Raw genomic sequence first — 16455 nt, forward strand, 5'->3', positions numbered from 1 at the left:
TTGTGTGTCTGGATTGAGGGGGCAAACAGAGAGACAAGATTCCTGAGCGCTCGAGCCGCTTCCCATGGTTATGCGGGATCAGACTGGGATCGGGATGGGGAACAGGAGCGTGGCGCTTCACCGGCCCTTTACAAACGCATTGTGCCCGAGGGGAACCGGTGACCGTTTCTACGGAGAAACATCGCGTCTGCGGGCTATTTTCCTGAGGGATTTCCATGACAACTATTTGAGGAGGTAAAGAATCCGACACCGGGCTCTCGAGCTCATTGTGAGGAGAGTGCGGGCTCTGATTGGCTCAGGGAGCAGTGATACACCGAGTCTATAGGCATTGAGCTTCAGTGAGTGTTATAGAGAGCGTCCCTTCTCGAGCTTCTGTGCGCATTACCCGGGAACGGGAGAGCAGATGCGCGGGCCTGAGCGCGGAGGTTTGAACGCTCCGGGTGAACGCGTGCGATGGCCAACGCTGACAGCGAGGTTAAGACGCTCCTGAACTTCGTGAATCTGGCGTCGAGCGACATCAAGGCGGCGCTGGACAGATCCGCGCCCTGCAGACGCTCCGTGGACCACCGCAAATACCTGCAGAAACAGCTCAAGCGCTTCACGCACAGGCCCGCAGACCCGCGCGCGCGCGCCCGGCCGAACGCGCCGGACCCGAGCCCGAACCCCGCGGGTCACGTGCCCATGCGCGCGCGCCAGCTCCCGGCGTCCTTCTGGCAGGAACCGCGCACCCCGGGCACCCGCGCGCGTCTCCAGCACCTCCTGAGGAACAGCGCGAGCGGCCCTGCGAGCGTCAGATCTCACGCAGAGAAAAGGAAGATGATTCGCGATAATAATAATAATCACCCGCACGCGGAGCCGCCGAGGAGGAGCGCGCCGTGCGCGTGCATGTGCGCGTGCTGCCCTCTTCAGTGTCACGCGCTGCACGCGGACGCGCCTCTCAGGAACAGAACTGTGGAGGCGCGCGGCTTCATCGACGGACTCCACGGTAACGCACATGTGGTGATCAAGCCGATTCCCACGAAGCCCGCGATCTCCTCCTCCATCTTCAGCGTGTTCGGCTTCATCTAGTGCTAGAGGACCACAGGACCACTACTGGACCACTACTGGACTACTAACCTTCTTCAGCTCTTCTGTTTTAACCCAGTCCTGACACGTGCTGCACATGCAATGCTTATGATCACGCGCCTTTGAGCACTTAAAGTACAGATGTAGCAGGAATAACACACGCGTGCGGTGATTATTTTATTGGCTTTTGTAAAGTTGGATTGCGAGGACATCCAGATATGATCACAGCATTGCATTAGTTTACACGCATCATCAGGAGACTTTATGTAGAATGAGTTTTCATTTAACAATCGTTCTCTGTTCCAGATTCACTTCCCTGAAACAGCATGATTTCACTGTGGTGTAGAGATAGATCAGTATTTATTATGATCTTTTAGTTGAGATGTTGTTGTGTCACACTAATTAAGCCTGGTCATAATCCAGGTCTTGTGCTGAATTAGCTCATTAAAACTGGTAATCGACTGCTTTACCCTGTCTGCTCATTACTGACACACTCAAACCACACAGGGGAGAAGGAGAGCCTTTATTCTGCAATCGCCAGTGTCATACTCTGTGTTTCTAGATCATCAAAATACATGAAACTGTGTATCAAACACACACAAACTTTTAAAAAATTCAAGAATGTATAAATAAATTAAAATGTATAAATAGCAGCCTGAAGACAAAACACTCAGTTCACAATAGAAGTAATCTCACAGCACCTGTGTTTAAATGTCCAGCAGAAAAACATTTGCAGAATAAATGATTTGTTTCTGTGTTGTGTTGGAGCCGGTTCTGGAGCTCAGGAGCCGGTTCTGGAGCTCAGGTGTTGGAGCCGGTTCTGGATCTCAGGAGCCGGTTCTGGATCTCAGGAGCTGGTTCTGGATCTCAGGGGCTGGTTCTGGAGCTCTGGAGCCGGTTCTGGATCTCAGGAGCTGGTTCTGGATCTCAGGAGCTTGTTCTAGAGCTCAGGTGTTGGAGCCGGAGCCGGAGCCTGTTCTGGAGCTCTGGAGACGGTTCTGGAGCTCAGGTGTTGGAGCCGGAGCCGGAGCCGGTTCTGATCTCAGGAGCCGGTTCTGGAGCTCAGGTACCGCAGCACAGGCCCCGGCAGCGGCAGCGAGTCGATGGACCTCAGTCTCCGGGTCCCCAGCTGCTCTCGGACCCTCAGCCGGCACAGGTGCATCAGGGGCCGAGGGGATGCTGCAAACACACACACACACACACACACACACTCATCATCCTCACACTGTAACTGACCTGTGTGTATGAAAGTCTCAAAATCAACAAACACAACTGAAAATAATCATTCCTAACTGAAGTTTTCTTCTATGTATGAAACAAAGGAAAGCATGAAAGACAAACAGACTTTATATCATAAAGCCGCTGTGGTTGAACGGTTCCTCCCGATCAGGGGAAACAGACATAAAGCAGCATGTGTGTCCTTCATTTGACTGGCAAATGTGTTGCGGTTCCTAAAGCCGATCATGAAGACTCACATGTTCTGTCGCGGATGCTGGGCCACTCGGGAGCGTCCCGGAGCAGAGCCGTGGTTCTGGAGCACAGCTGAACGTTCCCCACACACTCCAGCAGCAGATCCACGACCTCAGCGGCGGACCGGCTCCAGCGGGGCGACGAGATCCAGGAGCAGAACTGGCACACAACACACAACACACAACATTTATTAAACAACAAAACAACATTTAGAAATGTTACTGGTAGTCACTGTATGAAGAGTTTTTGGCTATAATATGTCACAGTTTACTTTATTTTGCTCTCCTCACATAAATCAACTATAGTGTCCTGAACACACTAGTGAAACAATATCACAAATTATATCTGGTGTCTGAATAATGTTTGGTTTGACTCTCGATTGCCTGGGCTTGATATGTTTTTATGAGTCGCATTTTCCCTACATCCAAAGAACATCGGGATACAGATTTTTACACCCCGTGCAGCACTTTTTTACATAATTATCTGTATGACAGTTAATATTCAACACCAAATTCATGATCATGGCAGGCCAGAGAATCACTGCTGCAGAGTTTCTGCAGTGAAAGCCTCATTCCTCAGATCACTGCCCAGCTATCACCCCGTTCACTGGCGTCACCTGTAGCCCGGGCTCCGAGCGGCTCCGGCCGGCGTGCTCCTCCCGCGGGGGGGTGTGTGTGTGTGGTGTGAAGCAGAGCCGGGCGTCGCAGCCGTGCTCCAGCAGACAGCGCAGGACGCTGAGGGTGTGTGTGTGTGTGAGCAGCGCGGGGAGGGCCTCCACACGGGCCCCGTGCTCCAGCAGCAGCGCTACGCTCTCCACACACCCCCGCTCCGCCGCTAGCAGCAGCACCGGCTCCGCGTCAGGGTCGGCTCCGGCACTCAGCAGCTCCGCGGCCGCCTGCGTGTTCCCGGCGGAGACGGCCCCGAGCAGAGCCGAGCCGCAGCCGGAGGAGCGCCGGATGTTCACGTCACAGCCCGAGCGGATCAGCACGCGCAGGGTGTTCAGCTGGTTGTGCTCCGCGGACAGATGGAGCGGAGAGACGCCACTCTCCCGTAACCGCACACGGCTGCTGAGCGGCAGCAACAGGGAAACTATCCTGTGGGAAACACGAGGAACACCTTAATACATCAAACAATCATTCTTTCAATCAAGACACTGTTGAAAATGCTAGTTGATGTTATCAAATTGGACTAAAACATGCAGATTTTGATCACAACCTCCCAAATTGATAATTTTTTCCCACCTCGTTACACTTGTGTTTGCAGTCAAAAATGACCAGCCTACAAAAAACTGTGTGTAACTCTGTGTTATTGCCACATATTAGATTCAATCTTTTGATCAACTGGTTTTCTGACTCTGAAATGTTAATTGTGAAATTGAGAGATGAAAGCATGTTGATGACCCGAGTCTGTGACAGAGTCGTGAGTCTGATGTGAAACTCGAGGTCAGGGACCGAATCTGTTCTGTGGGGACTGGAGTCAGTCCTAGAGCCTCAGAATAAATCTTTAGGGTGCGTGTTGGATCGATTCCTTTCCTAGAGCTCCTCCTGTCCGATTTTAGGGAAAACTCGGGTCCATCGGAGACGTGCAGTAGATTTCTCAGGCGTGCCGTAAGAACAGCACAGACACAGTGTGATCACCATGGGGAAATCTCAGAGTAAAACTGCGAGTTGTGAAAAATATGATACACCGGTGTTTTGCTCATGATGCACCTGTTTTTTTATGTGAATAATCTTGAGCTCAGATCTACGGAGCCCCGCACATTACATGCAAGAAAAAAATATATATATAATAACAATCGCGCGGACGATTTACTAATATGTTCCCTCGATTTATAAATTGTGCGATTGCACGATTTAGCCTACTATTCTTTTTTCGGTTCCCTGAAGAGGGAACGAGACGCTGCGTCGACTGACGCTGAGGGAACGCTGAGGGAACACTGAGGGAACGCTGAGGGAACGCTGAGGGAACGCTGAGGGAACGCTGAGGGAACGCTGAGGGAACGCTTCACGTGATGACGTCTTGAAGCACATGTGAAATCAGTCCAATGGTGCGGCGGAACGTGAGGCGGGTGACGTCACGAACCAGGACACTATAAAGCTGCCCAAACAAAGCAGCGCTAGCTTCGTAAAGTCTGAAGTCGTCGCTGACAGGCACATTGGAGATTTGGCATGGAGACGCAGCGACTCGTTCCCTCTTCAGGGAACCGGGGTTACAGTCGTAAGTGAGGCGGCCCTTTTCAAGGGAACTCACGCTGCGTCGAGTGACACTGAGCAAACGCCACCATAGCGAGAAGTGTCTGTCCAGTGTGGAATCGTGAGGAGCAGCGCTAGGACGAGAGCACCTGGGACCCTGCGGTGAGGACCACCCTGCCGCATCACAGACATCTTGGAGAGCAACTCCTGTCATAAGGGCCTTGGAGGCCGCCATACGCGGAAGAACGTCACAGAGGAAGCACATCACACTGCTCACAGCTAGCACCCTCAAGCTCCTCACCCAAACAAGCTACACAAAACATGTGTGTCCCCACCCGTTAAATAACGCGGGCAGGGGTGCACACACATCCTAAACTGCTGCTTGCTCGCCATGACATTTATATATATAAATATTATATATATATAGTGATATATAGTGTCCTGGTTCGTGACGTCACTCGCCTCTAACGTTCTGCCGCACCATTGGACTGATTTCACATGTGCTTCAAGACGTCATCATGTGAAGCGTTCCCTCAGCGTTCCCTCAGCGTTCCCTCAGAGTCAGTCAAGAACAAGCTGATCAAACGATTTAATCCAATATTTGATGATGATAATATAGCATAACGAGAGATATATAAGCAATCTTTGAGCCGGAAACACCAAATGATGTGAAGGGTTTTGAAAGCAGAGCTGAGTGACAGTGAGCACGTGGTGTTTGTGTCAGCTGTCGAGCCACCGTCACGCGTCACACGCAGCTGCTGATCCCAGTCCTGTTCCCGGAGATCTGCAGAGTTCCGCAGCCGTGACCACACACACCTGGAGCAGCTGATGAAGATCAGGTGTGTGTGTGTCAGATCTCCAGGAGCAGGTGTGGTGTGTGATCAGACTCACTCCTCGTGCCCGTGCTGGCTGGCGATGTGCAGTGGCAGAAGGCCGGCACTGCAGGGTTTGTTGGCGTCGGCGTGATGCTGGAGCAGAAGCTTGACGGTTTCCCCGTGACCGTGTCTGCAGGCTTCCGTTAAAGCCGTGTTTCCATCACACGTCTGGAGGTTCACGCTGGCACCTGGCAGGACAAAACACACAAGCCATCCTTTATCATCGGGAAATACATGTCCTATGAACACAAACGATGTCCTGTTCTGGGATTTATATCTGCTGCTGTACTGGCCTGTCCTGTTATTAGTTTGTGGTAATTCTGAATCTATCATATTCATTCGTTTATTCATGTCACGGTAAAATATTAATTTTAAGAACAGGTATATTCACAGATGATCAGAGAGTAAATCCTCATATCTGAAGAAATGACACTCATGACTGAGTATTTTGTGATTTAGTAAATGTTTGCAGCATACAAAATTTCGCTTTATATGAAGAGCGTACAAAATACTCAAAAATAATCTTAAACTTCTTTGTCAAATTAAATATTATATGAGCTGTTTATTTTTATTGGGTTTGTCATTTTTGGGACACACCAACAAGTATTGTGAATATTTAGCCTATATTAAGCTGTAATTAAGTAAGGGTTAGTTCATTTAAACATCTATGTTATTGATAAATGTACAATTACCTTACATTAAAGAAAAATACGAGTTTGATTTGTCTTATTTGTCTATTTGTCTTAAAATAAGAAGAGTTGGATTGACAAGTGCAATCAAGCTACATATACAGCTAAATATTGTGTTTTTAGTGTTTTTCACAATGAAAATTATTTCAGTAAATTGTCAAGATTAAGATGTTGTATGATTTTAATAGTTAAATGCAGTGGGGAAGGTCGAGACCTCTGACAGACTGAAATCACAATTTTATAGATTTAGGGTTTGTTTGTTTAGGGTTTAAAACTTTGCTTAGGTTTGTTTTAAACTTAAGTTAATTTTATGTTAGAATTTTTTTAATAATATTTCGAATAGGTCTTGCTACAGAAAACATGGAATTTGTGCTTCTAAAGTTTTTAAGAACAGTCACATGACACCAAAGTCAAGCCTATTGCTTAAACTACTATTCTCATTAACATATGATTTTAAAGTCATTGGATTTTTTGAGAGAATCCAAAAGCATTCAGTACCGTTCCGGATCAGGTACGCAAGCGCTTCTGTCCGTCCGTGTCGCGCGGCTTCGATGGCAGGTGTGACGTCGTCAGCGTTACGGGCGTCTACGGCGGCTCTGGCCTGCATGAGCGTCTGGCAGAGTGCGATGTTGTTCCGTCTCGCGGCTTCATGCAGTGCCGTCCAACCTCGCCGACAGCGCTGATTCACTGACGCTCCATGCGCTAGCAGCAGCTCCACCATACCGACACACTCCTGCTCACACGCTGCACATGAGAAACATACACACACCTTTACTCCATACCAACACACTCCTGCTCACACGCTGCACATGAGGAGAAACACACACACACCTTTACTCCATACCGACACAATCCTGCTCACACGCTGCACATGAGGAGAAACACACACACACCTTTACTCCATACCAACACACTCCTGCTCACACGCTGCACATGAGGAGAAACACACACACACCTTTACTCCATACCGACACAATCCTGCTCACACGCTGCACATGAGGAGAAACACACACACACCTTTACTCCATACCGACACAATCCTGCTCACACGTTGCACATGAGGAGAAACACACACACACCTTTACTCCATACCGACACACTCCTGCTCACACGCTGCACATGAGAAACATACACACACCTTTACTCCATACCGACACACTCCTGCTCGCACGCTGCACATGAGAAACATACACACACCTTTACTCCATACCGACACACTCCTGCTCGCACGCTGCACATGAGGAGAAACATACACACACGTTTACTCCATACCGACACACTCCTGCTCGCACGCTGCACATGAGGAGAAACACACACACACACACGTTTACTCCATACCGACACACTCCTGCTCGCACGCTGCACATGAGGAGAAACACACACACACACACGTTTACTCCATACCGACACACTCCTGCTCGCACGCTGCACATGAGGAGAAACACACACACACACACGTTTACTCCATACCGACACACTCCTGCTCGCATGCTGCACATGAGGAGAAACACACACACACACACGTTTACTCCATACCGACACACTCCTGCTCGCATGCTGCACATGAGGAGAAACACACACACACACACACGTTTACTCCATACCGACACACTCCTGCTCGCACGCTACACATGGGGAGAAACATACACAAATGTTTACTCCATACCGACACACTCCTGCTCGCACGCTGCACATGAGGAGAAACATACACACACGTTTACTCCATACCGACACACTCCTGCTCGCACGCTACACATGGGGAGAAACATACACACACGTTTACTCCAGTGGAGGGCACTGTTGCTCTGAAATTAATTGTTTTTTAAGTTCAGTATGTTCCAGTTACACTTAATGTTGAAAAAAATTTTCTGATGAAATAAAGAGGAACGTAAACAAGAAAAGAAAACTAAAGGAAGAGAAAAAAGGAAGAGAGAAGAGGAAGAGAGAAGAGGAAGCAAGGAATGAAATTGAGGAAAGGAACAGGAAAAGAAGTGAGTAAAGAATGAGAGCAAATGAAGAGAGGAAAGAAAATGAGGAAAGGAAGAGGGGAAAGGAAGCGATTTCCTGTGAGAAATGAATCCCACAGGAATGCAGACATACTGATAAAATGACCTGAATGACCCGAAAGACCTGAACGACCTGTATGACCCCTGAATGACCTGAATGACCCCTGAATGACCTGACTGACCCCTGAACGACCTGACTGACCTGAATGACCCAATGAACACACCTTTATAAAGTGGCGTCTCTTTGTTCTTGTTGCTGATATCAGGGTCGGCTCCTGCTTCCAGAAGAATCCTCACACAGTTCAGGTGTCGTCCGTGAACCGCGATCATCAGAGCCGTCTGTTCCTGAAGCGTGCGCTTGTCCACACACACGCCTCGAGCTGCACGCACACACACACACACACACACACACACACACACACACACACACACACACACATAATTAATCAGCACACGCATCAGGTCTGCTGTAGATGACCAATGACTAGCACAGTAAAACACAACACTAGAGCGGCTCAACCTGTTCAACAAGCACATGGGTTTGTTTTCTGGAAATTCCTCAGAAAGGTTAGAGAGAAACAGCCTGTGGCACTTCAAGTGTGTGAGAGACAGTGATTTAGAACTCAAGTGTGTGAGAGACAGTGATTTAGAACTCAAGAGTGTGTGAGACAGTGATTTAGAACTCAAGTGTGTGTGAGACAGTGATTTAGAACTCAAGTGTGTGTGAGACAGTGATTTAGAACTCAAGAGTGTGTGAGACAGTGATTTAGAACTCAAGTGTGTGAGAGACAGTGATTTAGAACTCAAGTGTGTGAGAGACAGTGATTTAGAACTCAAGTGTGTGTGAGACAGTGATTTACCTTTCAGCAGCGCTTGAACACAGAGTGTCTGTCCGCAGTGAGCGGCTTCATGCAGTGCCGTCCAGTCGTCAGCGTCACACACTGATGCTAGTGCCCTCACTTGCTGCACATCTCCTCTCCGCACCGCACAGATCAGCCTGAGAGAGAACAGATCATCACTGACCAGGGCTAGTCATCACAGGGGCTCAGAGCCGGGGCTAGTCGTCACAGGGGCTCAGAGCCGGGGCTAGTCGTCACAGGGGCTCAGAGCCGGGGCTAGTCGTCACAGGGGCTCAGAGCCGGGGCTAGTCATCACAGGGGCTCAGAGCCGGGGCTAGTCGTCACAGGGGCTCAGAGCCGGGGCTAGTCGTCACAGGGGCTCAGAGCCGGGACTAGTCATCACAGGGGCTCAGAGGCCGGGGCTAGTCGTCACAGGGACTCACAGACGGGGCTAGTCGTCACAGGGGCTCACAGACGGGGCTAGTCGTCACAGGGGCTCAGAGACGGGCTAGTCATCACAGGGGCTCAGAGCCGGGGCTAGTCATCACAGGGGCTCAGAGCCGGGGCTAGTCGTCACAGGGGCTCAGAGCCGGGACTAGTCATCACAGGGGCTCACAGACGGGGCTAGTCGTCACAGGGGCTCAGAGGCCGGGGCTAGTCATCACAGGGGCTCAGAGGCCGGGGCTAGTCGTCACAGGGGCTCAGAGCCGGGGCTAGTCGTCACAGGGGCTCAGAGCCGGGACTAGTCATCACAGGGGCTCAGAGGCCGGGGCTAGTCGTCACAGGGACTCACAGACGGGGCTAGTCGTCACAGGGGCTCACAGACGGGGCTAGTCGTCACAGGGGCTCAGAGACGGGCTAGTCATCACAGGGGCTCAGAGCCGGGGCTAGTCATCACAGGGGCTCAGAGCCGGGGCTAGTCGTCACAGGGGCTCAGAGCCGGGACTAGTCATCACAGGGGCTCACAGACGGGGCTAGTCGTCACAGGGGCTCAGAGGCCGGGGCTAGTCATCACAGGGGCTCAGAGGCCGGGGCTAGTCGTCACAGGGGCTCAGAGCCGGGGCTAGTCGTCACAGGGGCTCAGAGCCGGGACTAGTCATCACAGGGGCTCAGAGGCCGGGGCTAGTCGTCACAGGGACTCACAGACGGGGCTAGTCGTCACAGGGGCTCACAGACGGGGCTAGTCGTCACAGGGGCTCACAGACGTCACAGGGACTCAGAGACGGGGCTAGTCGTCACAGGGGCTCAGAGACGGGGCTAGTCGTCACAGGGGCTCACAGACGGGGCTAGTCATCACAGGGGCTCAGAGGCCGGGGCTAGTCGTCACAGGGACTCACAGACGGGGCTAGTCGTCACAGGGGCTCACAGACGGGGCTAGTCGTCACAGGGGCTCAGAGACGGGCTAGTCGTCACAGGGGCTCACAGACGGGGCTAGTCGTCACAGGGGCTCAGAGACGGGCTAGTCGTCACAGGGACTCACAGACGGGGCTAGTCGTCACAGGGGCTCACAGACGGGGATAGTCGTCACAGGGGCTCAGAGACGGGCTAGTCATCACAGGGGCTCAGAGACGGGGCTAGTCGTCACAGGGGCTCAGAGCCGGGGCTAGTCGTCACAGGGGCTCAGAGGCCGGGGCTAGTCGTCACAGGGGCTCACAGACGGGGCTAGTCGTCACAGGGGCTCAGAGGCCGGGGCTAGTCGTCACAGGGGCTCACAGACGGGGCTAGTCGTCACAGGGGCTCAGAGGCCGGGGCTAGTCGTCACAGGGGCTCACAGACGGGGCTAGTCGTCACAGGGGCTCACAGACGGGGCTAGTCGTCACAGGGGCTCACAGACGGGGCTAGTCGTCACAGGGGCTCACAGACGGGGCTAGTCGTCACAGGGGCTCAGAGCCGGGGCTAGTCGTCACAGGGGCTCAGAGGCCGGGGCTAGTCGTCACAGGGGCTCACAGACGGGGCTAGTCATCACAGGGGCTCAGAGACGGGGCTAGTCAGGGGCTCAGAGGCCGGGGCTAGTCGTCACAGGGGCTCACAGACGGGGCTAGTCGTCACAGGGGCTCAGAGACGTCACAGGGACTCAGAGACGGGGCTAGTCGTCACAGGGGCTCACAGACGGGGCTAGTCGTCACAGGGGCTCAGAGACGGGGCTAGTCAGGGGCTCAGAGGCCGGGGCTAGTCGTCACAGGGGCTCACAGACGGGGCTAGTCGTCACAGGGGCTCACAGACGGGGCTAGTCGTCACAGGGACTCAGAGACGGGGCTAGTCGTCACAGGGGCTCAGAGACGGGGCTAGTCGTCACAGGGGCTCAGAGACGGGGCTAGTCGTCACAGGGACTCAGTCTCATAAATGCTTGTTTTCTCCAGCAGTGTTTCTTTTAGAAATCTCTTAAACTGAAATATTTTATTGAGTTCTGTCCTCCAGGCTAGATTTACAGTATAATCCTATTTTTTCTACAAAATAAAATAAACGCACACAGACATCCATTAAGACTATACAATTAAGCATGTTTCATTAAATGTATTTCCTAGTCGTTTTACTGTTCACATGTGGCCATAAAACCCGTAATATGGATTTGAATGGCAGGTTCCAGTGTCACAGCTTACCCCGTGCACAGATCACTCTATAGCGGTCTCGATGCGAATGTGTCTAAAGAGACATTTAAAACTCAACACATACTGAGAAACACTGAGTGTGACAACTAGCCCCGTCTCCAGAACATCAACACAGAACACGGTGAGATTTGAGCTGTCACAAAACACCCGATTTAAAGTGACAGCTGAAGGTCATGCAGGAAGAAAACTGTCACACACCTGCCATATTCTGATACTATAAACTAAACTGAACCATTTGAGCTGTTCTGTTGATGAATAAACTGCCACAGTAAACACACACACACACACACTGAAGGACTCACTCTGTCGGCTCGATGTCTCTCTCAGATGATGAGGTTTTCTGTGGCGATGAGTTTCGTTTTGTGTCATTTGTTCGAAATAAGGAGATATATTCGGCATAAGTGAATCGTGTCATCGTGTCGTGTTATTGTCACACAGCGCGCGTGGACAGACAAAGGCGCGCGCGCGCGAGTGTGTGTGTGTTTTCAGCGCTCAGCTGTTCGTTCACTGGGTTAATTTTAGTTCGTCTTGACACGTGAGGACTGGAGTTTACCTTATTTGTCTGTCCACTCCACCAGCTCAGATAGTGTGATAATAGCAGCGCTTACAGTGGATTACTGAGAAACGAGGAAAACGTGTTTATGTTCAGATCACATCATGGGCCTGTACCATGAAGGTAGCTGAACAAACTCGGAGTTACAGGATTAGTTTTGAGTTGACAAAACCAAACCGATGCAATCAGGCTTTATTGGTACCATGATGCAGCTCATCAACTTTCTCTGTCAACTCAGGCTTTGATCCTTAAGCTATGATTACTCCACGCGCGCGTGCACATAAAAGAGTGACGTCGACACTGAACAACCAATCGCGGGTAGAGCGAGAGCGATATATTTTTCCGCGGAGGAGCAAGAGATATTCATTCAGAATTACGATGAATTTAAATATGTATTTCAAGCTTGAAACAATACGTTCTCTGCTGCCAAAGCAAGACAAGACTGTTGGAGAAAGATTGCTGATTGTTAATGCGTAAGTTAAACAAATACGTTCTACATTTATGTAAAATTATGTATGTATATATGTATGTGTAGCCTATGTGTAATATAGCCTATAGCCTATTTTTATAATATATAAAAAATGTGCATGTACGTACTAAGAAAGATTAATATTCATTGATTTTTAGATTTTTAGATGCAACCCCAACTCCAAATGTTCTTGGCAGCAGATAAAGACAAAATATAAAAATATAATTCAAAGTGGTGAGTATTTACCACAACCTTTTATTACATTTGTGAACATTTTATCACAAACACTTGTTTGCAGCAAACAGAAATAAAGAATTAAATTCAGAAAACCAGAATACACTGTGGCGGAGGAGTTTGCTCTGAGTAGGCAATAAGGGATGGACGATTATGGATGGGATTACAGGTGCTGTACAATCTGTCTGTGTGTTCTCAGACAGTTGCTGATGTGAATGCACTGGGCTTTTTATTATGGCAAACATTTGAATGTGTGGCATAAAAAAGGGACTGGCCCTTACACATCTCTTTTATTGTAGGATTTTTCACAACCTGCCCCAGAAACGGAGGCCTCTACCTCAATGGGCTTCAGAAGAAATGTGTAAGGATTTAAAACCCTTGACATAAATTACAGTCAGTCCTGTGTTTGTAGGAAGTCAAGGAACTTTTTGTGATTTTGATGAGCCTCCAGAAAACTTGTAATGATCATGTTTGTGGTGGAATTATTCAGGTGGAAACAGACTCGGTCAGGGCCCTGTACAAAAGGAGTCTAGACTGCACACTAAAGGAGACTTGAACTAGACTGCACACTAAAGGAGCTGACTGTGAGCTGAGGAGGCTCCAAACAAAATCAAACAACTGGATAAAACTGATCTCAGTATATATATATATATATATATATATATATATATATATATATATATATATATATATATATATATATATATATATATATATATATAAACTTATTTAACCAAGTAACACTTTAGTATGAATATTTATTAATGCAACTTTCTCTTGCTCTCTTTCTCCCTCCCATCCAACAAAACCAATAAAACAGTTTGAGACCTATCTGCAGTTTCAATGTGCTTTTATTAAGTGTAATATTGTATGGTGATTGCATCTACATCTGCACCAGCTGGGTGGTCAAGTGTGATCGGGTCAGTTTCATCGGGGAGAAGCTGGTTTTGTGGTGTTTCTCGCTCCTTTCTACTGGTGTGGCCCATGCAGCCACTATCTGTGATGCCCGCTCTGATGACTCTGAAGCGCTGAACACAGTTGAAATGTGCCTTTAGGATGCCAAAGGTCATCTCTATCTTCACTCTGGTTTTACTGAGGGCCACATTGAAGCAGTGCTGTGGCCCTGTCTGAGGGTCATGATGGGGTTATTGTGTAGGTTTTTCTAGCTCAGTTCAAATTAACGGTGTTTTGTACTGTACCAAATTTAACTTGATTTCCTCAAAGTGCTGACACAACACAGACTCATGGAAAATTTGTAAGACAAGCACTGGAGCTAGGCCATTTGGCATCCAAACTTGATCATATGTTCATGACCACAAGTCGTCTGCAGATGAAATGTTTAGTAGATCATTGTTATATCTGTTAAAGTTACTATTAATTTAAAGATTCATCTCACAGAAAATAATCATCTCACATATTCACATCATCTCTACCTGAACATTATGGCTGTGATAGGACTTCCTATTAACATAATCTGCCTCATGTTCCCTAGAGCAGTGGAGATTGGAGCAATAGACTGCATACATGTTGCAATGACTTGGGAATCCTATCATAAGATTATCAGAATAATAATAAAAAAGATTCAAAATAATTCTTAACATGTACATTTGTGAAATTTGCTTTTTGAGAAAAAAAAAAGTGTTCATGTGATGTCACCCTATCAATATATCTTACCGGCAATTTTATAAAAGCCCTCTTTTATGGACATGGTCGATAAATGTCCGGGGAACATTATTAATTAAACTTTTCATGTACTCCTTCAGAGCGAGGACCACCTTGCGAATGGTTCGACAAACATATGTTTTCCCCTAGCTTCTGTGCGTCAGCCACCGTGCAAGAATGTACCACTTGCAAAAAAAAAAAAATGCAACGCAATATTTGCGGTACAGTAAGTGCATGAATTCGACGTGTTAAATTCTTTATGTGCGGCTCAAGAAGTTCGCAAAGATAAGACATTCCTTCCGCGGAAAATCTGTATCTTTCATACAAGTAACTATCAGTTAAGGCAAGGGGATTTTGTCTGGCTAAAAACTCTTTCTCTACGAAGTGCTCGTCAAACAATTTGCGCTGAGATGTCCACCGGATTTGGAAGAAAAGGTGAAGTCATTGTAACAGACACTTGGAATAAGTTACGTCACCTAGGCCTATATGTTTCTTTGCTCTCAGCTGATTGGTCAAACTTCGGTCTGAGATCTTGAATCCAGAACATAACCTGCCCCGGAGCAGGTTAGCCGTGCAGCGTAAGATACCATGGCAACGAACACCGATTAAAGCCGAGCTACTTTCATAGTACCTAAAACCCAGGGTTGGCGGAAACTAAGCTGAAACATAGCTGGCTAGCCACCTAATCCGGCTTCATGGTACAGGCCCCAGCTCTTTTGTTTAGATTCCTCGGAAAGAGAAAGAGAGAAAGAAAGGAAAATACTACATAAGAACTGACACTTCCAGTTCAGATTCTGGATCTGTCATCATTCCACATTAGAGTGTGTATTCTCTGATGTCTCGTCACGCGTGTCAGATGATGACGACAGCAGTGTTACTGCACATGTCAGCCTTTTTGTTTGTTACATATTTAGGCAAAACGGTTTTCTGCTTAATATGCAAATGGGTTAGTGAGGAAATGGTAAAGAAACGATGGACACGTGTGTTTAAAATCATGCAGTGTGTTCACATGTGTGATGTTCAGATCTGCTGCTCTGATGCCTTTTATGGACACGATCCTCAGTTCAGCTTCACTTCCACACACACACACACACACACACACACACACACTCAGTTCAGCTTCACTTCCACTCGAGACATTTATCATCACTGTCACTGATCACATTCACACACACTCACGCGCACGCGCACGCACGCAAGCACAAGCAACACACACACACTGAAAACGACACAGCTCAGTCTAGTTTCTCACACAGTTAATATCATCACACTGTATGATGAATATTAAAGACCCAATGAAATGTAACAACATTATCTGTTGGACTTGCCGTAAAATTTATTATTTGATTATTTTTATTGAGAAATATCATACATAATTTTGTTAAGAATATATAAATAGCACTAATCTTACAGGACGACTGAAAAACATAAAGACTATTTTTTTTAAATATGTAAATTTGCCTAAATGTACAGTATTCAGCAGAAGTGAGTTCTCAGTTCTCTCACACACACTCACACACACACACACACACACACACTGCAGTGTTTACGTCGAGCATTTCCTCTGATGAACCATCAAAAACAAATACGTCAGAAAGTCTAATAAAACACACTGTAAGACAGAAATGAACAGAAATAGGGACATTCATGTAACCCCCAAAACAACACAATTCAACCAATCGTTCAAAATACAGGTAAAACTCCTGTGAAAGACACAGATATTCCTTCATGTTCTCACACACTGACACAGTTCTCACTTCTGATTATCTTGAAGCTTTACTCGTGAAATAAA

The 16455-nt window shown here is 48.1% G+C and overlaps 2 protein-coding genes across 2 annotated transcripts; one reads left to right on the top strand and one right to left on the bottom strand.

The window, feature by feature from the left end:
* The first annotated feature begins 305 nt into the window (after positions 1–305).
* On the top strand, positions 306–1525 carry LOC311072347 (protein FAM181A-like). Its single transcript, XM_084097311.1, has one exon. It carries the CDS (start codon positions 454–456, stop codon positions 1066–1068), a length of 615 nt encoding a protein of 204 aa, XP_083953437.1. The 5' UTR covers positions 306–453; the 3' UTR covers positions 1069–1525.
* Positions 1526–1569: 44 nt separating this feature from the next.
* Positions 1570–12251, bottom strand: asb2b (ankyrin repeat and SOCS box containing 2b). The gene is made up of 8 exons (XM_084097310.1): positions 12048–12251; positions 9158–9294; positions 8522–8677; positions 6790–7035; positions 5619–5790; positions 3152–3629; positions 2541–2694; positions 1570–2244 (listed from the first exon to the last, which is right to left on the bottom strand). The coding sequence occupies exons 1-8, from the start codon at positions 12158–12160 to the stop codon at positions 2108–2110; spliced, it is 1593 nt and encodes a 530-aa protein (XP_083953436.1). The 5' UTR covers positions 12161–12251; the 3' UTR covers positions 1570–2107.
* Between the last annotated feature and the right edge of the window lie 4204 nt (positions 12252–16455).

The sequence above is a fragment of the Abramis brama genome (assembly GCF_963993115.1).
Source record: "Abramis brama genome assembly, chromosome: 21".
NCBI classification, from domain to species: Eukaryota; Metazoa; Chordata; class Actinopteri; order Cypriniformes; family Leuciscidae; genus Abramis; species Abramis brama.